Raw genomic sequence first — 26021 nt, 5'->3', positions numbered from 1 at the left:
GATTCTGTGGGAAATGTTACTGGAATTCCTGCTTCAATGTACCTCTTGCTTGGTAACTTCTATGATCCAACCTTCTTTTTGTATAGTTCACCACATGATAAATGAACTTTGTGGCTTTCCTTTAAGCTAATATTTTCAGTAAGATAATTATTCCCGTTATGATTAATTGTATGTATTCGTTTCTTTCTGAAGCTAATAAAAGTTCTGCTGAGGCTGGAGCAGAGATCTGCATAAACTATGGCAACAAAGGAAATGAGGTATTACTCACAAAAATATGTGTAGATCTAGTGTTATTAGTTTACCGCTAATGTTTTGTTCTTTTTAATTTTAGTTTTCTGTTTTTTATTATAGTTGCCATTGTATGACTTGGATCACTCTCTTTGTCTCACATATTCTTGTTTAGGCTCTCTATCACACTTTTTGTAGTATACTAATACGGCACCGTGATACTTGTGTGATTGCCTCTTGTGGAACAATAGAAACCCTTACAAGAAATTTCTTTAGATCTGTATTCCTAGGCCTTAGTTACAATTTTGGCAAAGAAATCCAGAAAACAATCTAATGTTTCCTGGTCTTGACGATGCATAATCTAAAAGGAAACAAAATCAAATGAGGGGGATGCACTGCTTGAAGATTATGTGGCTTTTTTTATCCCTGGGGTCTGGTTATTTGATTTGAGTGGCACATGGATTCATATATCCTTAGTTCCTTATGGATTTACTTCTAGTGCAAATGCTGAATTATTGCTCTAGATTTCACACTGATCATACTTAGGTGAAAAGATGGTTTTGTTTTGTGCAGTTCCATGTTTAATAGTTTAACAACTAGAATAGCCTTACTGATGAAGTTGTACTTGTGTACTTACAGGAACTACTGTACCTCTATGGATTTGTGGTTGACAACAATCCTGATGATTATCTCATGGTAACCCTCATAATGATGTATGTGCTAAAAGATAATAATTTGGAATTTTGCCATTTATCTTTTGTAGCCAATAAATAAAGAAAGGTCAGAATTTGGACTATTAAACTGACCAAGTAAATGTTTGGCTTAAAAATCTGTGGTACTAATCAGTTTACCATCCTGTGATATTTGGAAACCTAACTCTATTGCTCTTTGGAGCAACCAAAGGAGGAACACTTGCAGTGGAAAGTTGAAAGAAAATGAAGTCATTATTCATTACTAATTCCTTTCTCATTTATTGCTGAGTCAATAGAGCTAGGATTTGAAATTTCATAGAATAGCATATCTGTGTCTCGTCGTTTGTATAAGTTACTCAGAAACCGTACAATTATTCGATTGGCTGTTTGAAAGACTTCACGTGTTACAGGATTAAATTGTTAAGATTCAGTATTTTTCCCTCTTTTGGCATACTTACATAAGATGTATCTAATAAAGTAAGCTCTGGTTACTTGCTAAGTGCAGGTTCATTATCCTTTGGAAGCTCTTAGACAGATCCAGTCTGCTGATACAAAAATACAGCTACTAGAGATGCAGGTACTGCCAAGGGATTAGCCCTTTTCCACCCTATTCATGCATTGCTTCTATCATTATATTAAGGTGCTACCTGTACATGCCAGGGTTTTGGGAATCGCCTACTAGTAATAGGTACTTTGTGCTTATTAATTACCTTGCATATCGCTTTTGATTGTTAATTTGTACAAAGATTTCAAAATTTGTCCCTGATCAGGACAGCTCAAGATTATGATGACTGCACTAACCAGATCAAGCCCTCTAAGCATTCAATACCTCCATGAATCTCACTTTGTATGTCTTCTGTATTTTGCAGAAGGGCGAATTGAGATGTCTCCTACCCAGAAGATTGCTTGATAATGGATTTTTTGGTATCTGTTCCAGTGAAGATAAGGATAGCAAGAAAAATACTAGTCCATTTTCAAGTTTTAGTTGGAGTGGTCAACGCAAAGTTCCATCATATCTTCACAAAAATGTTTTCCCTCAGGAATTTATGAGTACTCTACGGACGATTGCCATGCAAGAACATGAGCTTGAACAAGTTGCTTCTTTACTTGGAGAGGTTAGCACTTTTTACGGTGTATTTTAAGCCAAGAGTTGACTCCTGAGGCTATAATCTCATGATTTAGATTTGGACTTTATTCTTAAGGCGTCATACTACATTTTCTGGAGACGCAGTGATCAGCGTTTCGTTCGCTACTTCTGAATTGATCTGTTGATAACTGTATACTGAAAAGGAGTAGGAGACTAGTGACTGTGCACGTAAGATCTTTTCTTAGCCATCTATTGTACCAAAATGGCAGAATTCCATGTAGCGTGATTTAGGCATGCTTTGTTAGCTGACATCCTCCTCCTATGACTCAACTTGGAGTCCTTAGGTTTCAAAATCTTAAAACTAACTAGCAGGGGTGCTTTCACACTCTTGTAATGTGTGCAGCTACATAATTTGCTGCATATGCCCCTGTTTTTTCAGCAGCGCCAGATGATAGTTATTTCATGTCGTTTGCATGGAGGCACTAGTTTTTGGCATCACATCCATGATCCATGTCATGAATGCTGCATTCATGAATAGGAGCTTTACTGGCTATGCATGCCGTAAAAAAGTATTCATGAAGCAATTGTGATCTCAAGTTTCATTTCCTGATCTAACGTCAGAATTTAGATGAAGACTAACTTTGTTTTCAGCATTATTCTATATGGCCTATTTGACAACTGATGACTATGCTTATATTTGAAGTGCTCAAAAAATTTATTTGGATGCAATGCATCTAAACTTGAAATACGACAAATTCTGTATTATGCTGCAAATTGATTCTAGGGCCTTTGCTGAATTTGTTCTTGCTAGGTTGGATCTAGTGAAGATAGAGAAATATCTGATGCAGAGATCCAAAGTGCTATTTGGGAGGTCTGCGGTGATCAAGGTGCACTGGGTTTGCTTGTGGATCTTCTTGGGGTCAAGTAATCACTTTTATCTTCCTATTGATGTATTTTGGATCATATAGCCGTCTTTGGTATAGCATCAAGAATAACTCATAGATCATCACTCCATCCATTTTGCAAGAATGGCTGAACTTGAAGAGGGCTCTGGAACAGAAGCATCTGACACTGAACTGCTTGAGCAGGTTGATTCCATTCAGTCAGAAGACTACGTGAGGTGGGCAGATCAATTTTTGGCTTTTCTCAAGAGTTTTTATTTTATTTTATTTTCCTTATCTTAAATTCACATCCATGCATGGTACTATACTTATTTTCTGCAATGTACTATGGGGCACTATTGAAAATGGTTATTTTAGGATACAACATGAATAGCCCCAATATCCAAGATGTGCATGGAGCTAACATATTTTAGAGCACGTCTTTTGTTTATCAACCTCATGTTTTATCGTAATGATATGCAAACCATTTTCTTTATTCTCGCAGTGAAAGTGATGAGAAGCACAAAAAGAAGTCAAAAATAAATTACCGTTCATGTATAGTGTACCGAAGAGGGCAAAAGCAGCTGGCAAGGTTGTTCCTGAGGGAGGCAGAGTATCTTCTGGAGCTTTCTGCAAAAGAACAGACCTAAGAAACTTATCTGGTATAAATTTTCTTCTCTCTATTTTCCAGTAAAATTTCTAAGGTTTTATACAGTTGTAGCTGTGGAAGTAATGTCCACGTAAGTGTAGATATTTCAGTACAGAGACATGGTAGTTTCAGTCAATTTACAGCTGCAATGTTTTAAAAATCGTATTCCACGGCATAGTTTGCAGTGTAAGTCATTTTGTACCTACGATAGCAAAGCATAATTTCTATGCTCCCCAAGCTTGCCTTGGATTATTCAAGTGTTTCCTCTGCAATGTTTGGCCATGCCTGATTTGATTAGAAGTTACTCCCGAATCACATGAAAGAGAGTGTACAGAAAGGCATCAGATGGCTTAAAAAACACTTGCAGTGATAAAGGTTGCAATATATTTTCTAACTTGTTTACGATCGTGGCATTGGCAGGCCTGCATCAGGTCTTGAATTGCAGAGTTGTCAAACTAGTGCTGGTGGCCACATCCGATAGGAATGGCCAAAAGAGGCACCTGGCTGTGTTAGGAGTTTCTGATGGGGTTTTGACCTAACCTGTACCCTCTCCTCGGATCCTTCGGGCAGGAGACCTTCTTTGCCAGGGGTAGCATCTTCTTCGTTTGGTTCCCTTGCGAAAGCACTTCATTCCAGAGGAGTACGTATGCACTTCCAGAGGATTCTGGATGCAAAAGACCGAAGCATGTTCGTGGCTTTATGGGGTCTTCGTATCTTCGTTTCCTACTTGGATATATGGTTTTGGTCTGACAACTGACTGGTCCTTGCCTTCGTCTAGATTGGTTTTGATCTGACAACTGAATGGTCCTGTATAATGGTTCACCTGCGCTGCATATATTTTTGTGTTTCCAAGTAAACATTATATAAATGCCATAGGTATGATGAAGAGGTATCCGCTCTGCAGCAGATTGGCCTCTGACAGGATATCGTTGGGAAGGTGTGTAGGAGTACGTAAGTACTTGAGCTCGAGCTGCCTTCTACTCAATAGAACCTTGCGTCACAATGCTGCCGCCGTGGGCTTCTTTGATTTCTTGGGCCCTTGTTATCCCATTTCTTGTCCTTTCGTGTGTGTTTTTTGTCTGTGGATGCCAAGAGATAAAGTAGATATATTCATTCTAGATATAGATCTAGTCTCTTTGCTGTAGGTAGTCATGTGTCACGCAGGTAGAGTTCCTGAATGGTATCAGATCAGGACATAATTACTGGTCTTAATGTTTAATATCTAGCTTGTGACCTTTTCTGCATGCCTAAAATCATTGAATGTGATAGTTTAGCCGGTAGAAGTCACGTTGAGAATTGCAGCAATACTTAAAAGCATTGAAATCAGTAAGTACAATGCTGCATCACTTCATTAGATGCATATGAGTTTCAGAGTTTGGCTTTCAAATATGTAGTTTGTAGCACTTTTTTTTCAAACAAGTGGTCAAGCTAAAGCACTATAATAACATGCACTGCCTTTATGATGCACTAATAAAGAAGTAAAAATAAAGAAATCCACCTAATAGTTTGCCACAATTGATATTATACCATCAAATAAATTTGAACATCAGGTATAAGAAATGATATTTGTTTTGTCAACTAATTCTTCAAGTGTAATTACCTAATATCTATAAAACAAAGGCTTCATCTACAAAAACTGAATTTTCTATTGATTACGTACCATGGGATGGATCTCGATCCAGTTGTGTATGAAAAAAAAACAGCAACAATAAATTATTTTCACTTGAAACAAAGATAATGTATACATCCAACAAAGTAACCACAGATAGTATGATTATTAAGGGACCCCATTGACTTCACCTTTAGCAATGCAAGAAGCTCTAAAAGTAATAATTTGCTGTATAAAGAAACCTGAACAGCCTATAGAGTTGAAAGCTATCCTGATGAACAGTAAAAAAGAAAGAAGAAATGCCCTGAGTCAGCATATTGCTTAGAACTGAACTGTAACACGACTCAACTAATCTGTATTTCTTTACAACCATTTATTCTCTCTATTCATCATCAGACACCTTAGAGATCACTCTGTTCTGGTTATGGACTGCATTAAACTGAAGTTGGTAGAGAAGAGAAGGTAAATGAAGCTGACAAAAAAATTTCAAAATGTAAAGAGAGGTTAAATGAGAATTAAGACACACTGGTATGAGTAAGATACACTGATATAATCAGTGTTTACTTCATCGCTTGCCATAGGGTAGTGGAATCTGCAATGTGACCAAGCTTCAATGGAACGACACTGAACGTGAGTCGTGCTGCATCATTGGCTTGCCCCCTTTGCTAGCTGCCCTTGCGTGGAGCCGGGGCATGGAGCACAAAATTGATCATCACCGGTTGCGTGCTAGAAGCGTTATTAGGCTATACTATGGAAACTTTATTATCAGATAAATAGAAGTAGTATTCCAAAGTCTAAATTAGGATATGAAATCCATGTGGCAAAAACTAAAGTTGAATCAGCAAATTGAACTCCACAGGACATCTGAAACTCCAACACATTTTTCGTGATGCCCTCCCTGTTCTGCTACCTGTGCCCTATTCTTTAGCGATACTTTTCAGCATACGAAGTTTTTCTCTCACAACAAATCATCGTGAGCAGTGGCATAAATCGAATTTCAGCGAAACGGACAGGGACGTAGCTCTTCAGGATAACATGCAGTCGGAGGCCACGTTGGTCTGTGGAGGCACCTAGCTCTCCCGTGCGACTCTTGCCAGCGGAGCACGCTACTCCGCTCCTATCAGTGTCATGTGTCATCCCACTCCGCCTTCCTATCAGTGTCATGTGTCATCCCACTCCACTCCGCTCCGGGTCCGGGGACGAGTCCGGCCTGGCGGCCTCGCCGTTCGCTTCATCCCGTCCCGTGCTTCCCCTTCCTACATCGAGTACCGGCGAGCATGGCGGACGCTCTAGACTGTGGTGGATTCGCGAGCGGAGCGCTCTGGTCCCGAGTCGCCGCCCGCCGCATGAGCGCGCCCAGCCTGAGCCGCCGCCACCTCCGCACACCATGCACGTGCGCGCCCAGCAGAGCCGCCGCCGCACGCCGTTCCCATGCGCGGACACGCTGGCTGACTGTGCCTCGCTTCCCTCCGAGTCACCTGCTGCATCTGCATTCCTCAGCCGCAGCCGGCTAAGGTTGGGCTTGGCCCGTCCCGGCGTACTCCCGGGGCACTGACGCGCAGCGCCGGCGACTCCTCCTTTGTCCTTTCCTTTCCCGCTGGGGCTGGGCCGATGGTCGGCCCTCGCGACGAGCCTTAAGAGATTCACTAATAAACTGAACTGTAAAGTATCCCATAAAATAGAACCACGGATGGAGCTTCTTTCCTTTGGATCACACACAGGGAATATACTTTCGCTGGTAATAATGCTATTTATTTCATACAACATGGATACCCTCCACTGTTCTGAGCTATCTGAGCTGAAGAGGCATATCTGCTGCAATTGCACAATTTTGAGTAAGCAGATTTGCACCCACTGACCCACATTGCAAGTTATCAAACTTCTCGTGCAAACTGTGAGCAAGGCTAACATTGGTGTTGCTAAGACTTAAGGTTTGCCACCTGTCTCAGTTTGAAACAGCAACTACAAACTGCCACCTGTCTTTAGTTTGAAACAGGAACTGCACACTGATTGTCCCATGAAGGACTCCCCATCAGGAACTACAGCGAAGCCATCAAGGATGCTCCATCAGGAACTATACACTTATCGCGTTAAATGTCATAGGAAAACATAATTCAAAAACTATACAATCAAAATTTGTTCAACAACTCAAAATCAATTTGCAACAATTTTTTTGCAAGTGCTAAAACAATCACACTAAATTTTGTTCGACGCGAAGCAATCTATACAGGAGATATCCTACAGCATTGTAGTTGGACACGGACGATTCAACCAAACTGATAATTCACTTCTGCTCCCTCCCATGTCAACTTAGGTGTGTCTGTAAGGTTAACCAAGGATTTCAGTGTCAGCGCTGAATCTTCCTGCTAGGGCAGGCTTTCTCAGCGATCACAAGATTTCTCCTTGGCAAAGCTTTGCAGTTTCTTGGTATTGAAATCAAGGTGTTCTTGGTCTGCACCGAATGTGAAATAAAGCAGTTAGTCATATGTACAAGCAGTTGAGGAACTGGCTGAATATAAATAGTTGGACTAAATAGTCACACAAGTTTCTTTGTTCGAACAAAGGAAAACATGCTTCACCATTTTTTTTCTTGGATTTTCAAAAAAAATGAAGGAAATATGAAATAGTTTGGATGCCAGAAGAGTCGGCAAAAACAAATAACAGTGTCAGCACAGAGGTTCTTTACAATGCTACTCATTTTAAACAGTTTGTGTGCAAAAAAAGCTGCCAAGAAATGAAAGAGCTACCGCCCAAGCATGATCTACATGAAATTCAAAATCAACTATAAATTCTTGCTCCATATATACCTAATGGACCTACATCACCAATAAATTCAAATGCACTGATTCTTGTGGAGCACGATTCCTGAGCATACCTGTCGGGTACCTTAGAACGGGGTACCCCGAGCGAACAATCAAAAGGGTCGCTAAGTCCCATAAAAAAAATAAAGCTAGAAGGTAAAACCGTGGGCCCCTCACCTGCAACGACCGAGCCCACCAGGCCCCTCGCCTCGCCTCGAGCCTCGCGCAGGAGGTCTCGGCACCCTGACGCGAATTCCGCCTCGTGCGAGGCTCGCCATGGAAGGCCTCGGCAGGGGGTGCATTCTCCGTATCGCGCGAGGCCTCTCGCGGCATGCCTCGGCAAGGAATCCGATCTCCGTCTCGCGCGAGGCCTCATTCTCCGTGTCGCTTGAGCCCGGCTCGTCCGCAGCCCGTCGCCCCCCGCCTCGACCGACCCTCCAGACAGCACGCCATGTCTCATTAATGCTTCAACCACTCCCGCAATCTCAGCCGGACGATGGCTCAACGCCACAGAATGCCGACGGGACCCGAGGTCGCATCAGCGCCATACCGGCCGGGACAGGGCACGGCGGGGATTACGGCCACTGTGTCCTAACGCTGTGCCCACGATCAGCGCCATACCGGCTGGGACAGGGCACGGCGGGGATTACCGGCCACTGTGTCCTAACACTGTGCCCACGATCAGCCGCCCACTCGAGGCCTCGGCACTATACACCAAGGTCTCGGCTATCTTGGGGTTCATGCCTGCCGAGACCCCTCCACTGCGGTGCAGCCTCGACACCGACCAAGTCTCGGCTTCGCGCACAGTCCGTCCACAGTGGCTTGCACGATCACCGCCGCACCCACTCCGAGGTAGTCCCGGGGCTCCCACGACGCACAGGATCGGATGGGACGACCATGCCGCCCCAGTGCTCCAAGGACGGACCACTCCGACGACCACGCCGCCACAGGAACAGGCTACAGGGCCCGGACACGCCGCCTCTGTTCACACGACACCGTATAGTTAGCTCATGTACCGTCCTTGTCCTCCCTTCAGACTATAAAAGGAGAGGACTTGGGCCGTTTTGGGGAAGGAGGACACCTGGTAACACACACAGGCACACATCCCAGCCGCCTGAGAGCAACGTTTCAGGCGACCCACACGACACCTTGCCGAGACCTGGGACTAGCTCCCTCTCTCCCCTAGCTTGTAACCCCCTACTACGAGCACTCCGGTGCAAGGAATACAAGACCGATCTCTCAGACTGGACGTAGGGCATCGATTGCCTGAACCAGTATAAACCTTGTGTCTCTTTGCATCACCATCTGAAATCGGAAGCATGCAGTTCAAATTCACTGGTTGGTTGAGGACCCCCCGGTCCGAAACACCGACAGTTGGCGCGCCAGGTAGGGGCCTCTGCATGTCAGTTTCGTCATCCCAGCAAGTTTCGGATGGCAGACCCCGTACGACCATTGCGTCTCGGCACGGTGGTTTGGTTCGGGAGCCTAGAGTTCATGTCTCTAGGGCATGAGTACGACATGGTACTCCTCACTCCTCGAGCCCCACCAACCGACGATGAAGTCACGCACCGGCAACCCAGGCGCAGGCGGCGCCCGAGCGGCCGCTCTCGCCACGCTCGCCAGGCACGACACGAGCATGACCACCCCGACGCTACGCGAATCCAGGGCGGCACGCCGCTCACCGCCGACATCCTACGACCAGCTGTTGGCACAAGGTCCCTGGCTAGGGACCTGTCTAGCCTGAGCTTGGACAAAGGAAAATCGCCGGTGGCACACGGCGATGCCCAGTCATCAAGCTCCGCCCCACCACTCCCTGAGGAGCCGATCCCGGCGGAGCAGAGTCTGGCGACGGCACCATCCCCATACCCCTTCGGGTTGAGAAATGCCGCCGCCTCTTACGCCTACGCTTACACTGCCGCTCACGAGGATCCCTCAGAGCGCCGCCAGCGCTTCGGCCTCGACCTAAGCACCCACGCCGACTCCTCGGATGAGGACGAGGCATGGCCCGGAGTGGATTTCTCCGGACTCCACGACCCTGGGGCTTTGCGCCAGTTCTTGGCCGCAAGCGACTACTGCTTCGGCTACTCCGACTCCGACGATGAAGGCACTTACGACCCCAATCGCGAGTGTTTTCACGTCGGGCTCGGGATGCCGAGGGCGGGCGAAGAGGACGAGGGGGTAGGTAGCCGTTCCCCGCTTCACCCAGGTGCGGGCGCCACCACGCCCCCACGCAATGTCCTACTGGCCGCACGAAATGAGAACGTCGCTCTTGCACGACCTCAGCGCCCAGACCTAGAATAGCTTCGTGAGCTCCAGGCCAAGGTCGAACAAGACCAACTCCTTCTGCAGCAGCTTCGAGACTCTCTTGAACAAGAACAGCGAGGTCACGGCGAAGGCGGGGGAGCCCGACGGAGGGCCCGCGATGTGCATCACCGCATCCATGACGATGAAGGGAGTGAGCAACCCCCAGTCTTCAATCGCGCTAGCCAGAACATCGCGGCTGCGGCAATGTTGGTTCGCGCAATGCCCGAGCCTTCTACCACGACGGGGGCGGCGGGTCCGCGGTGAGCTCCGGGATCTCCTAGAGACCGCCACGGTTCAGCAGGCCAAGAGTTTAGCCTCCCGACGGCACGGGGGCGCCTCGAACCTGCCCACGGCACTACCTCGACAGGACAGGGAAGCCTCGGCTCATCTCGAGCCCGACCGAGCGCTGATAGCCCACAGGGTCCCCGTGCTTTTGGACCGCCTCGGCAATCGACGCGAGGTACAGGGAGACCATGAGTTGGTCAGCAGGCGATGATGCCACGACAACGAGGGGCCCGCTCGGGGATACCACCCACACTGAGGCAGTCGCTACGACAGCGGGGAGGACCGCAGTCCTTCCCCTAAACCGCTAGGCCCTCGGGTCTTCAGCAGGGCCATCCGTGCTGCACTTTTCCTGGCCCGGTTTCTATAACCAGCCAATCTCGCGAAGTACAGCGGCGAGACCAACCCTAAACTCTGGCTTGCCGATTACCGCCTGGCCTGCCAGCTAGGTGGCGCAGACGATGACCTGCTCATCATCCGCAACCTCCCCTTGCTCTTGTCGGACTCAGCGTAAGCCTGGCTCGAGCACCTTCCTCCCTCACAAATCCACGACTGGTGTGACTTGGTTAGGATCTTCGTCGGGAACTTCCAGGGCACATACGTGCGCCCTGGGAACTCCTGGGATCTTAAGAGCTACGGCCAGAAGCCGGATGAGTCTCTCCGAGACTTCATCCGGTGCTTCCCCAAACAATGCACCGAGTTACCCAGCGTCGGTGACTCGGAGATCGTCCAGGCTTTCCTCTCCGGCACTACCTGCCGGGACCTGGTTCGAGAGTTAGGGTGGAACGTGCCATGCTCTGCTACCGCACTCCTCGACATCGCCACCAGCTTTGCCTCAGGTGAGGAGGCTGTTGGAGCCATCTTCCCCGATAGCGACACCAAGGGGAAGCGGAGGGATGAGGCCCCCGAGGCCTCAGCCTCCCACCTCCCCAAGAGAAAGAAAAAGGGGCGCCTGGGGAAGCAGGAGGTCCTGGAGGCTGATCTGGTCGTGGCCGCAGAACGCAAGAAACCCCGAGGCTTCAAAGGCCCTAGGCCCTTCGACGACATGCTCAAGAAACCCTGCCCTTACCACCAGGGCCCGGTCAAGCACGCTCTCGAGGATTGCACCATGCTGCGGCATTACTACGCCAGGCTCGGGCTCCCCGACGACGACGCCAAGTAGAAGGGCATCGGCGACTGTGACGAAGACAAGGACGACGGGTTCCCTGAGGTACGCAATGCCTTCATGATCTTCGATGGACCCTCGGCATGCCTTATGGCGCGGCAGCGCAAGAGAGAACACCAAGAAGTCTTCTCGATCAAGGTGGCTAGGCCCTAGTACCTTGATTGGTCTCGGGAGGCGATCACCTTCGATCGAGATGACCACCCTGACCATGTTCCGAATCCCGGGCAGTACCCACTGGTCGTCGACCCGATCATCGGCAACACCCGACTCTCCAAGGTGTTGATGGACGGAGGCAGCGACCTCAACATCCTCTACGTCAATACCCTGGAGCTCTTGGAGATCGACCGGTCGAGGCTCCAAGGTGGCATTGCCCCCTTCCATGGCATCGTACCAGGGAAGCGCACGTGACCCATCGGGCACATTGACCTTCCCGTCTGCTTCGGCACCCCCTCCAACTATTGCAAGGAAATCCTTACCTTCGAGGTAGTCGGGTTTGGGGGAGCCTACCACGCCATCCTAGGGCGGCCGTGCTACGCCAAGTTCATGGTAGTACCCAACTATACCTACCTCAAGCTCAAGATGCCAGGCCCTAGCGGTGTCATCACGATTGAGTCCACGTACGAACATGCATACGACTGCGACGTTGAGTGCATCGAGTACGCCGAGGCTCTTGCGGAGGCCGAGACCCTCATCGCCCACCTCGACTAACTCAGTGGTGAGGTGCCTGACTCCAAGCGTCGTACAGGGGTGTTCGAGCCCACGGAAGCCATAAAACTTGTCCCGGTCGACCCCGCCTGCCCCGACGACCGGGCGCTGAGGATCAGTGCCACCCTCGATATCAAATAGGAAGTCATGCTCGTCGACTTTCTCCGTGCAAACGCTGACATATTTGCATGGAGTCCCTCGGATATGCCAAGCATACCGAGGGAGGTCGCCGAGCACGCCCTGGACATCCGGGCCGGATCTAGACCGGCGAGGCAACGCCTGCGCCGCTTCGACGAGGAACAGCGTAGGGCCATCGGTGAGGAGATACAGAAACTCTTGGCGGCTGGGTTCATCAGGGAAGTGTCCCACCCAGAGTGGTTGGCTAACCCTATGTTAGTCAAGAAGAAAAATGGGAAATGGAGGATGTGCGTAGACTACACCGGTTTGAACAAAGCCTGTCCAAAAGTCCCCTTTCCATTACCCCGAATCGATCAAATCATTGATTCCACTACAGGGTGCGAGACCCTGTCTTTCCTTGATGCGTGTTCTGGTTACCATCAAATTAAGATGAAAGAGTCCGACCAGCTTGTGACTTCTTTCATCACACCATTCGGCATGTACTGCTACGTGACTATGTCTTTTGGCCTCAGAAACGCAGGTGCCATGTACCAGCGGTGCATGACCCAGGTCTTTGGCGACAACATCGGGCAGACCATCGAGGCCTACGTAGACGACATCATGGTCAAAACCAAAAAGGCCAAGGATCTCGTTGATGACTTGAGGATAACCTTCAACACCATCATCACCGACAACGGGACGCAGTTCACCGGCAAAAAGTTCCTGACGTTTTGCGACGACCACCACATCCGTGTGGCCTGGTCGGCCGTAGGACACCCAAGGACCAACGGGCAAGTAGAGCATGCCAACGGCATGATCCTACAAGGCCTCAAGCCAAGGATTCACAACCGGTTGAAAAAGTTTGGCAAGAAATGGCTCACCGAACTCCCGTCGGTCATCTGGAGCCTAAGGAACACTCCAAGCCAAGCCACGGGGTTCACGCCTTTCTTCCTGGTCTCTAGGGCTGAGGCTATCCTCCCCACCAACTTGGAATATGGTTCCCCAAGGCTACAAGCCTACAACGAACAAAGTAACCGCACCACCTGAGAGGACGCCCTTGATCAACTGGAGGAAGCCCGAGACGTCACGCTACTACACTTGGCCAAATACCAGCAGAGCCTACGGCGCTATCAGGCCCAACGCATCTGAGGCCGAGACTTGAAGGTAGGCAACCTGGTGTTGAGGTTAGCACAGAGCAACAAGGGTCGCCACAAGCTGACCCCGCCATGGGAAGGACCGTACATCATCGCCCAAGTACTAAAGCCCGGGACCTACAAGCTAGCCAACGAGAAGGGCGAAGTCTTCACCAACGCTTGGAACATAGAACAGCTATGTCGCTTTTATCCCTAAATTTCCAAGCATTGTATATATCGTTTCTCAAAATACAATTAAAAAGCATTCTTTAGTTGGTCTAATTTTTTGAGAAACCCCTCGAGCCCATCATAGGTCTCGGCAGTACAATAACACGACAAGGGAGACTTGGCTCTGCCTCGGTAGAACCAATCCTCCCTCGGGGGCTAGATGGGGGACTCCCCCCTAGGTCCCACGCACCGTTCTTCAGTTGTTTTTCACAAAAATTCCTACGCCAAGACTCTAGCAGGCTCTGACGAATCAGTTGTAAAAACTCCTCGAACCAAGGTCTGTTTCCTAAGCAAGAGGCCGGTAGAGTCGTGAGACGGCCTATGCCTCCGGGCTACGGCACTCCCTCACTACCTCTTGCTCGAGGGACGGCTTAGGCCCCAACGGGGTGCTTTGCAAACAAAATCCGATCAGGGGCAACAGAGGGCAGAGGCTCGGAAACATAAGAAAAACAACTAAGAAACACAAATACTTCAGAAATAAAGGCCTCGACGGCCACAAGCGTTACGATGCAAAAAATAACCCCTACTTTACTTTTACATAGCCTCCGGGGCACAGATCAAGGCTCAGGGTCTTCAGCACCGGCAGATGGTAAGGGAGGAACCACCTCCTCTTTGAAGAGCGTCGCCAGCACCGTGCTAGGGCCTTCCGCCGCCTCCATCAGCTTCATGACCACCGCGTCTGCCTCCTCGTCATCATCAGGTAGGACATACCCATCACTGATGGCCAGGAGGTCGACGCCGACATAGTGAGAAGAGATAACGGCCAGCGCGCGCTTGACACCAATGTGCAGCGCTCCTCGGAGCCGCTCGCGCACCTGGTTGCTTAGCATGGTCAGACGGCTCCCTAGGGAGCTACCTGACTGAACCCCCTTGACCTCTAAGGCCTCGCAGGCGGAAAGGGCAGCACGTTTCAGCGCCTCGTGCTCCCTGATCTCGGCCTCGAGCACCGTCTGCACCGCACTAGAAGCCTCGGCGTCTCGAGTGATCTCCGCCTCTGACTCTGCACCGAGGAAAATGGAATGAGTCCGAGCAAGAAAAAAAACAACCTAAGTTAGGGACGGAAGCCCATGGAACTCACCCTTGGCCTTCTGCTCCCAGCGTCGGGTCTCGATCTGACAAGCCTCGGTCTTCTCCTTCCAGCGCAGGGCCTCAGCCCGAGAAGCCTCGGCCTCCTCCTTCAAGCGCTGGGCCTCGACCCAAGAAGCCTCGGCCACCCTAGAAGCCTCACTCCCCAGCTCTGCGTCACGCAAGGGAGTTAGGGAGTGAACATAAGAAAAAGAAAACAAAATGAGGGGACTAAAACTCACCCTCGACCGTCCCCCTCCAAATTACAGCCTCGGTCCGCGAGGCCTCAGCTGTAGCAAGGGCCTCGTCCAAGGCACCTTTCGTAAGCTGGTGCACCCTCTATTCCACCCCTAGCTGCCCCGCGTGAGCCGCGGCCAAGGCCATAGCTTCAACGGCTCAGCCCCTAAAGGCATCCCGGTCGTTGACCGCGCGGGTAAGCTCCTCCTCCAACTCCTTAACCCGCGCCGCCAGAGGGGCGAGTTGCGTCTAGGCCGTGGCCGCCTTGACCTTTGCGTCAACACAATGAAGGCGGAGGTCCTCTACCTCCGCGCTCCACGCCGATAGGAGCTCATTGGCGCTGGCAAGAAGGTTCTTCTGCCACTGAAGCTGGTCCCAGACGCCCCTCTCCCACCGGAGAAAGACCGACTTCCCAAGCGACTGGGTCTCGAGCACCTGGGGAAGCAGAATGAGGGTCATTGGTTACAACGAAACTAGAAAAGGACAACGTCGCGCGAGAAAGGAAAACACAAACCTGGGCAACTCCGGGCAGTTCGTCGGCCACCACGGACAGGGCCGTCCGTAGCGACCGCTCCGCTAGCTGGAGGTATTGCTCGAAGGTGCCCCAGCGCCCACCTTCGGCTGCGCCCTCAAGGGCAAACAGAGGCTCCCCCTCAGAGTCGTCCCGGCTCCGCCACAGTACTCGCGGGTGATCCCACCCGCGAGGCTTGGGTCGCACCCGCACGAGGGCCGAGCTTCCCCCGTCCAAGAACGGCGCCGGCTGTTCCACGACACCGGCATCCTCGGCGTCGACCACCTCCCGCACCCGGGAAGTATCATCGGAGGAGATCGGATAGACCTCTGCCTCCCGGGCGCTCTCCCACAACAACGGCGAGCCTTGAACCAAGGGCGCCACCGAGGCCTCCGCCGCCTGCATCTTCGCCTCCTAGACAGATGGCCTCGCCGTCATCACGACGGCCTTGGTGATCTCGGGGGCTCCGGCCTCTGCAATTATGACCTCGACGGTCTTAGGGGCTTCGGCCTCCGCCATCGTGGCCTCGGCAGACGCAGAGACACCGACCGCGGCCACTGTGGTCTCGACGGTCGTGGGCGCTGTGGCCTCCGTTGCCTCAGCCTCGGAGACCCCGACGGCCTCGGCAACCAAGGGCACGCCGGCCCCATCCGACTTGTGAGCCTCGCCCCCATGAGGTGGAAGTGCTCCCTCCCTCGACTATGTAGGGGTCGCCTCGGCAACCCCTCCTTGGGCGGCCGGCCCCCTTGGGTCGACCCTCGCCAACGCCGCGCCGCGTTGGATAGCGGCTTGTGCCTCCACCACCCAGTGGGCGGAGGAGCCAAGGCTCGCCTTTAGCGCCTTAAGGGGCGCCAAGGGGAGCTCGTCCGCAGGCCACTTCCGACTAAGGAAAAATAACCTACAGGGTCAGCGCGAGACCAAAAGGGCAAACGGAATGCACTATGACCCTGCCAAAAATACACTGACCTTGAATGGGGCGGCAACCGCTTCGCCATAGCAAACCTCGTCTGCAACGGTAGAGGCGGCGGCAGAGGCGTTGCCTTCGTATCCATCGGCGCTGGTCGATCCTCGATGGACCCCGACACCCCTTCGGTCCTCTGTAGGGGCGGTGGCGTCGCCTCCACCGCCGCTTGTTCCACCACGGCTGCTGAGCCCAGCGGGCTGACGCACGTTTGCCCAACACCCATGCCTCGGGCGTGTCGGCCTCGGCCCCGGAGCCGGCAACCACCGACCCCGGGTCCGCTTCTCCTCCTCCTCCTGGGAGTGCCGGGCTGCTTGCCAACGCCCCAGGCACCACCTCCACTACGTTAGGAAGGTGGCCTAGGGGACCTCATCCCACCTCGCCCCCGTCATCCCCGTCCGAGGCCTCCGTCGACAGTGATGTCGACGGGGATTCCTCCAGCGGGAGACCCTCCTTCCTTTGTTGACGGCGGTGCTTATCCAGCTCCTCACGTGCGAGGAGTTGCTTCGTGCACTTCGCCGCCTAGGTGTCTTTCCATTTTTTTTGCGCGTCGGCGTGCGCGCGGTTGATCGCCCACCACCTCACGTCCTCAGGAACGGGCGGAGGAGAGGAGCGCACGTCCCTCATCCCCTGTAGGAACGACGGACGCGCATAAGGAAACAAGGGGTTAGGGGAGATTGAGGAGGCTCGAAGGCTATAGCGGCATGCGACTTACCAGCGAAAGGAACCCCCGCGACGGCCGCATCGTGATAGGGGTCAAGTTGCTGCCCCTCAGCTTCGCCTCTACCGTCTCCCCCACCCGACGAAGGATTTCCTCATCGGAAAGGGTAGAGGAGGACATCCGGGTGCCCTCAATGGGCTCACCCGGCTTCATCTCGAACAGCCGCCGGTGCCGAGCCATCAGCGGCAGCACCCTCCGGTGGTGGAAGGCGGCCACGACCATAGCCACGGTAAGACCGTGGCCCCGCAGCCTCGCCAACCCGTCCAGAAGCGGCTGCAGCTTGGGCTGGTCGTCCTTCGGGACGCCATACTTCCATCTCTTTGGGCAACTCTCCACAATCCGCCCAGTGTAAGGGGGAAGTCCTCCGTCGTCGTTGTGGAGGTAGAACCAACTCGTGTACCACTGGCGATTGGAGGACGCGAGTTGGGCCGGGATATAGAGGTGCAGGCGGTCCTGACGCACTTGGAGAGTGCAACCGCCAGCCCTCATCGCCTTCCTCTTACCTAGTGCGCCTGTCGGCTTGGTAGTATGCCCCGCCCGGAATAGGTGGAGCCACAACTCCCAATGGGGAGCAATCCCCAAATACCTCTCGCAGACGGCAACAAAGATAGCCGCCTGAGCGATGGAGTTGGGATTGAAGTTGTGGAGCTCCACGCCGTAGTAGTGCAGGAGCGCCCGCATGAACTGGTCTGCTGGGACGCCGAGGCCGCACTCGTGAAAGGAGACGAAGCTCACGACGTAGCCGTCGCAAGGCCTCAGCTCCGGCTCGCCGTACGGAGCAATCCACTCTGGCCTGCTGGGGTCTGTCACCGGGCGAAGGAGTCCACCGTCGACAAGCGACTGAAGCATCTCCTCGGTGACGTCCGACGGGTCCCATGGGTCTGCCTCGACAACGACGATGTCGCCAGCCATGGGTGCGATGGAGGAATCGGGTGCGGTGGTGAGTTTTTTCTCTCTCTCCCACGCTCTCGCTTTTTCCCCGCTTTCTCCCTAGGCTCGCTCTTCTCTCCTCCTCTTCCCGGCACCCGATGCTCTAGCAGTGGCTCGACGGAGGCAGTGCTAATGCAGGCAAGGTAAGACGAGGAGGGGCGGGACTCTTCAGGTATTTATGTAGGGAGCAGGCGAAACGAACGGGCGACGAAATTGGGGAGATTTTCCCCCTGATCCGGCGCAGTTAACCACGAGCCGATTTTGCTGGCCCACGCGCCCACGTCTCCCGCATTAAATGCGAGGATAGTTACGTCCCATCCACCACGTCACGCTCGGCCACTATGGCAGCAGGCGTCGTTTCGACTCCCCATGAAACCGCCTCAAAAGGCACGCCGCCCGTGCCGAGCCAATAGGGAAGATATTCCCTATGGCCTATTCCTTTCGTATGAAGGAACCGGGCTCTGAACCTATTACGATCCAGGGGTTCGAAGGCTGGGCCCCAAAGGGTTTCGATAGCCGCCCCAGGATAACAGAGTCAGGAACGACCGCGGGCGAGCCTATACGGGGCTGAGGGCCAAGCAATCGAAACGCTTGGGACACCCAAAGTCGTGTCCGAGACCGGGGGAAAGTCTCCGAATGGAATCCCACCATAGGGAGACACCGAGCCACCGAGGCCCAGCGAATGGCCTCGGCACCCACTAGAGAAATCCTCTGGTACTCTTGGAGTGTGTCTCTGGACCGCTAGCCATCCCCTAGCGAACGGGGTGCGGGCCTCTACTCGGACTACCCGATAACAGCTCACCGGAAGTGCCACCGCTCGTGCCCACCGAGGGTAGCGAGGCACATTCCACCCCTCCTTCTGAGCGAAAAGAAAGCGTGAGGGTCACACAAAAAGTTAGAGGAACCCCCGACGGCCTTCTCATTCTATGTAGAGGCTAGGGGGCTCTTCCTGCAACCTTGCCGAGACCCAGCGACCCTAGCTCACACTCAAAGGGGCTCGGCAAAACAAACCCTCCTTCCAAGCGAAAAGGAAGTGTGAGGGTCGTACAAAAAGATAGGGGAGCTCCTAACAGCCCTCTCACCCTGTGCAGAGGCTAGGGGGCTCTTCCTGCAAATACGCCGAGACCCCACAACTCGGGCTTGCGCCCAAAAGGGGCCTCGGCAAACAAACCCTCACGTGCGAGGGGCGTATAAAAAGTCAGGGGAACTCCCGACGGCCCTCTCGCTCCACGCAGAGGCTAGGGGCTCTTTCTATAACCTTGCCGAGACCATAATGGGCTTGGCAAACAAACCCTCTGTCTAAACGAAAAGGATATGTGAGGGTCAGATGAAAAAGTCAGGGGACCCCCGACCGCCCTCTTGCTCCAGGCGGAGGCTTGGGGGCTCCTCTTGCACCCGAAGACCAAGACAAACAGTCCAAGCCCATGCTAGAGGTTTCATTACAAAACACGATAAAGGGCACCGAGCCTGTTACGGTCCAGGGGTTCGAAGGCTGGGCCTCCAAGAGGTTTCGACAGCCGCCCCAGGGCAACAGAGTCAGGGATGACTTCGGGGCGAGCCTACGAATGGCCCAGGCCTGAGCAAACAGTCGCTCGAGGCGTCCTAAGTCGTGTCCGAGACCGGCAGGGAAGTATCCGAATGGGATCCCACCGTAGGGAGGCACCGAGCCACCGAGGCCCAGCGAATGGCCTCGGCACCCACTAGAGAAACCCTCTGGTACTCTTGGAGTGCGTCTCTGGACTGCTAGCTGTCCCCTAGCGAACGGGGCTCGGGCCTCCACTTGGACTACCCGATAACAGCTCACCGGAAGTGTCCACGCTCGCGCCCATCGAGGGTAGCCTGGCACATTCCACCCCTCCTTCTGAGCGAAAGGAAGCGTGAGGGTCATACCCAAAGTCAGGGGGCCCCTGACGAATCTCTCGCTCCGTGCGGAGGCTAGAGGGCTTTTTCCTGCAGCCTCGCCGAGACCCCCGCAACCCGAACTTGCGCTTAGGGGCTCGGCAAATGCAATAAGAACTACTCGTTCAAACACAATAATAAAAAAGCCCCTGGAGGAGTAACTCTACTCCTCCAGGACCTCGGGGGCTACACCCGATGGGTGCGCTCGCGCGCACCCACCGGAACCTCAAGATACAAAACTCAATTCCTACAGGAGCGGGTACGAACCAAGCCTAGGCAAACCCTCAGGGAGAGTGCACGCACTCCCCCGGAGGCTCGGGGGCTACTGTCGGGTACATTAGAACGGGGTACCCCGAGCGAACAATCAAAAGGGTCGCTAAAGTCCCATAAAAAAATAAAGCTAGAAGGTAAGCCATGGGCCCCTCACCCGCAACGACCGAGCCCACCAGGCCCCTCGCCTCGCCTCGAGCCTCGCGCAGGAGGTCTCGGCACCCTGACGTGAATTCCGCCTCGCGCGAGGCTCGCCATGGAAGGCCTCGGCAAGGGGTGCATTCTTCGTATCGCGCGAGGCCTCTCGCGGCATGCCTCGGCAAGGAATCCGATCTCCGTCTCGCGCGAGGCCTCATTCTCCGTGTCGCTTGAGCCCGGCTCGTCCGCAGCCCGTCGCCCCCCGCCTCGACCGACCCTCCAGACAGCACGTCATGTCTCATTAATGCTTCAACCACTCCCGCAATCTCAGCCGGACGATGGCTCAACGCCACAGAATGGCCAACGGGACCCGAGGTCGCATCAGCACCATACTGGTCGGGACAGGGCACGGCGGAGATTACCGGCCACTGTGTCCTAACGCTGTGCCCATGATCAGCGCCATACCAGCTGGGACAGGGCACGACGGGGATTACCGGCCATTGTGTCCTAACGCTGTGCCCACGATCAGCCGCCCACTCGAGGCCTCGGCACTGTACACCAAGGTCTCGGCTATCTTGGGGTTCGTGCCTGCCGAGACCCCTCCACTGCGGTGCAGCCTCGGCACCGACCAAGTCTTGGCTTCACGCACAGTCCGTCCACAGTGGCTTGCACGATCACCGCTGCACCCACTCCGAGGCAGTCCCGGGGCTCCCACGACGCACAGGATTGGATGGGACGACCACGCCGCCCCAGTGCTCCAAGGACGGACCACTCCGACGACCACGCCGCCACAGGAACAGGCTACAGGGCCCGGACACACCGCCTCTGTTCACACGACACCGTATAGTTAGCTCATGTACCGTCCTTGTCCTCCCTTCAGGCTATAAAAGGAGAGGACTTGGGCCGTTTTGGGGAAGGAGAACACCTGGTAACACACACAGGCACACATCCCAGCCGCCTGAGAGCAACGTCTCAGGCGACCCACACGACACCTTGCCGAGACCTGGGACTAGCTCCCTCTCTCCTCTAGCTTGTAACCCCTACTACGAGCACTCCGGTGCAAGGAATACAAGACCGATCTCTCAGACTGGACGTAGGGCATCGATTGCCTGAACCAGTATAAACCTTGTGTCTCTTTGCATTACCATCCGGAATCGAGAGCACGTAGTTCAAATTCACTGGTTGGTTGAGGACCCCCCGGTCCGAAACACCGACAATACCTTTCTCCAGAACAGTGTGTGCCACGTGAAATGGGACATGAGCAAAAACTTCAGGTCTAGGAAACATTAGCAAGTATGTTTTTTTGGGTCCGTGATCTCCACAAGTCGGGTATATCTCCTTTATCAGCTGCTTGCCAGGGTTTCCTTCCATCTCTTTCATTATGACCTCAAAGGGAGATGGCACACCGCTTTTGGTTGTCCTAGCTTGTTTCCGGAGGGTTGTCAGGGCCTATGTTTGCATGTCTTATCTTATCATTCTACACCAACTGATAGTAACAGAGAACAACAAATCAGAAGAGTGATATTCAGATCCCTGTTTTGGATAAATGTTGACTCCTAAAAGTTGGCTTAGCTCAAGGGCCCTTCTGTGCGCTGTTCTTTTGGAAACACCATTATCTGTTTTTCAAAATAAGAAGAAACTTTGATATTCTCTATTTTGATAGTCGATAGTGCTTTCACATATATGAGATGTGCCTGACAAAGTTCCACTTTGATCCCAGTGTTGTCATGTATGAACTGAACAACTTAAGTTTTTGTTATTCAAGAAATTCCTAATTGTAAGTAGCACTGAAATAATTCAATATCATTCTATATATATGAAACAGGTTGTCCTCTTGCCTCACCAATTTATGCCCTGTTCGTTTGGGCTGGTTTGGCTTATAAGCCATGACTGAAAGTACTGTTGGCTAGTTTGGTGTGAGAGAAAAATACTGTTCGTTGACTGTATGGCTTATAAGCCAAATACGACCAAGCGAACAGGCTGTTAGAAACAGCTGAAGAACTGATGGTAATTTTGTCAAAAAGAAAAGAAAGAAAGAATAATGATGCCAGGACACTACATATTGTTCCGTTTGTTTGTATTACCATTCTAATTTTGCTAGCAGTATGATCACTAAATAATTAGCACCGAGACAAAATTGTAATGCTGAAAATTTTCAGAGAAGATTAAGTCTACTTTTGGCCCCTCGACTATTGGGTTCGTCTAATTTTGACCATCAACTATAAAATCGTCTAATGCTGGTACCCCAATTATCAAAACCGTTCACTTTTAGCACCTGGACGCGGCTAGGGCTGTTTTGTCCAACGTGGAGCGTGTTTGACCACGCCACACTGGCGTTGACCGCCACGTAGGACGTTGGTCTCCATCTAGTGACATGTGGGGCACACACGTCAACCACCCATCCCCTCCCTCTCCATCCTCACGGTAGCGCCCCCACGCCGCCTCTGGCTCGAGCATCACCGACGCCGTCCCCCACGGCAGCGCCGCACCTATGCCGCCACCACTGTAGCGCCACAACCCATGGCCGAAATCCCGACGCCGCCTCCTAACTGTTGCAGCTGCCAGAGCTGTGCCTTGCCAGAGAAATCTCGACGCCGCCCCTTGCCTGCTGTAGCTGCCGGAGCTACACCCTACGTGGCCTCCGCGCCCGTAGCCGTTGGAGGAGGCTGGCCGGCAAGCAGCGCTGGCCCGCGCAGTCCCGCGGCCGGCTACGGCTCGGTGGGAGGCGGGTCATGGCCTGCTGGCCATGTGCGTCGGCGGCCTAGCGATCACAACCGCGGCAGCGGAGAGGAGCCGAGGAAAGGTGTGCCAGGTGCGGGACGAAGAGGGCTCGGCGGGAAGCGGGTCGTGGCTTGCTGGCCATGCGCGCTGGCGACTTGGCGGTCATGGCCATGGCGGAGAGATGCCACGGTGGCGGGGAGGAGGCGAGGAGAGGCACGTCGGGTGCGTGAGGAAAAGGGCTCGGTGGGAGGCAGGCCGTGGTCTGCTACTTTGCTGGCCACGTGCAACGGCGACCTGGTGGCCATGGCTGTGGCGGAGAGATGCCACGGCAGCGGGGAGGAGCCGAGGAGAGGCACGCTGGGTGTGGGAGGGAGGGGGCTCGGTGGGGAACTCGGCAGTGTCCCGGCCACTCGCGTAGGAGGCTGCGGTGGCAGCGATGCCGTGGTCGTGGTGCTGTAGCGGCGCAGCGAGCCGGCGACAGGGCACGCCACTTGCGTGAGGGCTTGGCGGAAGCAGCGGTGGTGCTCATTTAGCTTGCTGGCGGCCTGCGAGCACCGAGCAGCCATGGCAATGCCCATGGTGAGCTTGGTCTAGCGTAGGGAGGCGACTGTCGCCGTATCCTGCTCGTTCGCCGCCGCAGCAGCCTGCTGGCGTGCCATCGCCCGTAGCCAGCTCGCCGCCGTTGCCTCCTTCACGCACGCAAGAACGGGAGGAAAGAGAGGGCCAGCATGGCATGGTCAAACTCGCTCCACGTTGGACAAAACAGCCTTATCCGTGCTCAGGTGCTAAAAGTGAATGGTTTTGACAATTGGGGTACCAGCATTAGACGGTTTTGTAGTTGAGGGTTAAAATTAGACGAACCTAATAGTTGAGGGGCCAAAAGTAAACTTAATCCTTCAGAGAATGACCATTATTTCATATACCTTTGTAAATGGCTGTGGGTGGACCGTGCTTTAACTTCTGCTTCCGATGATTGCTGCACACCAAGGCACGACGAGTGGGACATGGTTGCCAATAGTGGTTCCTCCAAACAAGGTTGGTCCCTGAGATGACAAACAAAGTAAGGAAAATGAAGGCAGTAGTGCCAGAGACATCACTGCAGATATCCAAATGCCTGATAATGACCTATAGTTGCAGTACTTCCATGAGCAGGAACTATGTTGCAACTAATTTTCTTGGATGCTAGCCAATCAACTAATGGAGCAATGCCAAGAATCGACCACCTACAGTGATTGCAGAGTCCAATCTTCTAGATATGGACAGTGCAAAGCCGTATCCATCCATGAACTAATTGCATCAGAACCAAACAGCATAAGAGTGATGGCTATTAGGGACATGTGAAAAATCAGCACCGCACACAGTCCTGCACGCAAGCATGTGTGTCTCCTACCCACTGTTGACCCGCAGAACACAGGCAAGCTTTGACGGGTTACCTGACTGATAGGAAGCGATCGGAGCTATCCATGATTAGCAGACGTGGCGACACACAAGCCTGAAATTATGCAAGCCATTTTTAAAAGTCCCCGTTCGCTTCGCTGAAAAAACAAAGCCGAAACACTGTTCCGACTGATTTGTTGAGAGAGAAAAACACTGTTCCGGCTGAAAAAACAAGCTGAAAAAGACGGATTATAAGATAATCGAACAGGGCTAGAAGATTTGTCTGATGGCCAAACTGAACATGTTCCTGTGCAAAACTAAATTGAGACTGAAACTACGAATGACTGATGCTCAACGGACTGAAAACAGATAAATCAAACATCAGGAGGCTTCGACCGTCGCCACAAAGATTCTTATGAGGCATGCTTCTGACGGGCTGCCACGCGTCCGATGATTGTGTACAGGAAAACATCCCACAGGAGAAAATTGTATACAACAAAACCAAAGAGCTAATGGACTAATAAAAGAAACGGTAATGTAAAGAAAGAGCAAAAGCATCGGCCCATAAAAAGGGAAGGTAATATAACAAAAGGGTATCCATATTAGTTGCGGATGCGAATACGAATATCCATATTTATGTTTTTAGCGGATACGAATTCAGATTTTCAGACATCCATTTCTATCCCTACTCACAGCCCCGACGCGGAGGAGTGAGTAGCGAGGCGGATCGGACTTGGTCAGCAAGTGGTCTGGGGACTTTGTGGATCTCCTCCTACTTCATGAGTATAGAGTGCTGCAAGATGTGACACTTGCAACCCCATGGGAGTGGGAGTTAGCAAGTCCCACCTTTCAGTAATGGTCAGGGTATATTTGGGATACATTTTGAAGTTCCACTCAGGCATCACAATGTCATTTTGGTTGAATATGGCATCCACAAAAGGCACCTTTTTCAGGGTTTACTCATAGTGTACCTTGAAGGCGGTCTTTGTTTCCAATAATTTTGTTGCTCTGATATGAAAATTACATCAAACTCGTGTCTGAAAATCCTGAAGAGGATATCAGCAGATATTTAGTATAAGGTTGGAAAGCCATGTTAGACGTCCCGGATAAAATGGTCAGTGAGGGAAGGGAAGAGCCCCCATGTGTTGAGTTTATAATAACTAGTGTACCATATACCCTAAATTACTACAGATGATGACCGTCAAAACTTCATGTTAGTATATAGTGGTAAATAATAAAGCTAACTAATATCAGAATTACACAGGTCTGCTACCTCATAAAGGCTATTCTTTCCCTATTGGTTTACTGCG

At 52.3% G+C, this 26021-nt stretch overlaps 1 protein-coding gene and 1 pseudogene across 1 annotated transcript; one reads left to right on the top strand and one right to left on the bottom strand.

Annotated features, from left to right (window-relative positions):
• The first annotated feature begins 6 nt into the window (after nucleotides 1-6).
• On the top strand, nucleotides 7-4587 carry LOC136534434 (uncharacterized). The gene is made up of 9 exons (XM_066526868.1): nucleotides 7-52; nucleotides 193-257; nucleotides 868-924; nucleotides 1426-1497; nucleotides 1790-2035; nucleotides 2819-2931; nucleotides 3035-3127; nucleotides 3394-3550; nucleotides 3958-4587. The coding sequence occupies exons 1-8, from the start codon at nucleotides 37-39 to the stop codon at nucleotides 3536-3538; spliced, it is 807 nt and encodes a 268-aa protein (XP_066382965.1). The 5' UTR covers nucleotides 7-36; the 3' UTR covers nucleotides 3539-3550; nucleotides 3958-4587.
• A 2826-nt stretch (nucleotides 4588-7413) lies between these two features.
• On the bottom strand, nucleotides 7414-22123 carry LOC136534431 (uncharacterized; annotated as a pseudogene).
• Between the last annotated feature and the right edge of the window lie 3898 nt (nucleotides 22124-26021).

The sequence above is a fragment of the Miscanthus floridulus genome, unplaced genomic scaffold (assembly GCF_019320115.1).
Source record: "Miscanthus floridulus cultivar M001 unplaced genomic scaffold, ASM1932011v1 os_1932_3, whole genome shotgun sequence".
Taxonomy (NCBI): domain Eukaryota; kingdom Viridiplantae; phylum Streptophyta; class Magnoliopsida; order Poales; family Poaceae; genus Miscanthus; species Miscanthus floridulus.
The sequence above is the reverse complement of the archived record's forward strand: the minus strand, read 5'-3'. Positions and strand labels throughout refer to the sequence as shown.

Excerpts from the sequence above, each read along its gene's own strand:
- LOC136534434 (XM_066526868.1), top strand. Across the intron at positions 2,932-3,034 it reads GTGGATCTTCTTGGGGTCAA|AATGGCTGAACTTGAAGAGG; the intron begins GTAATCACTTTT and ends CCATTTTGCAAG. Across the intron at positions 3,128-3,393 it reads CAGTCAGAAGACTACGTGAG|TGAAAGTGATGAGAAGCACA; the intron begins GTGGGCAGATCA and ends TTATTCTCGCAG.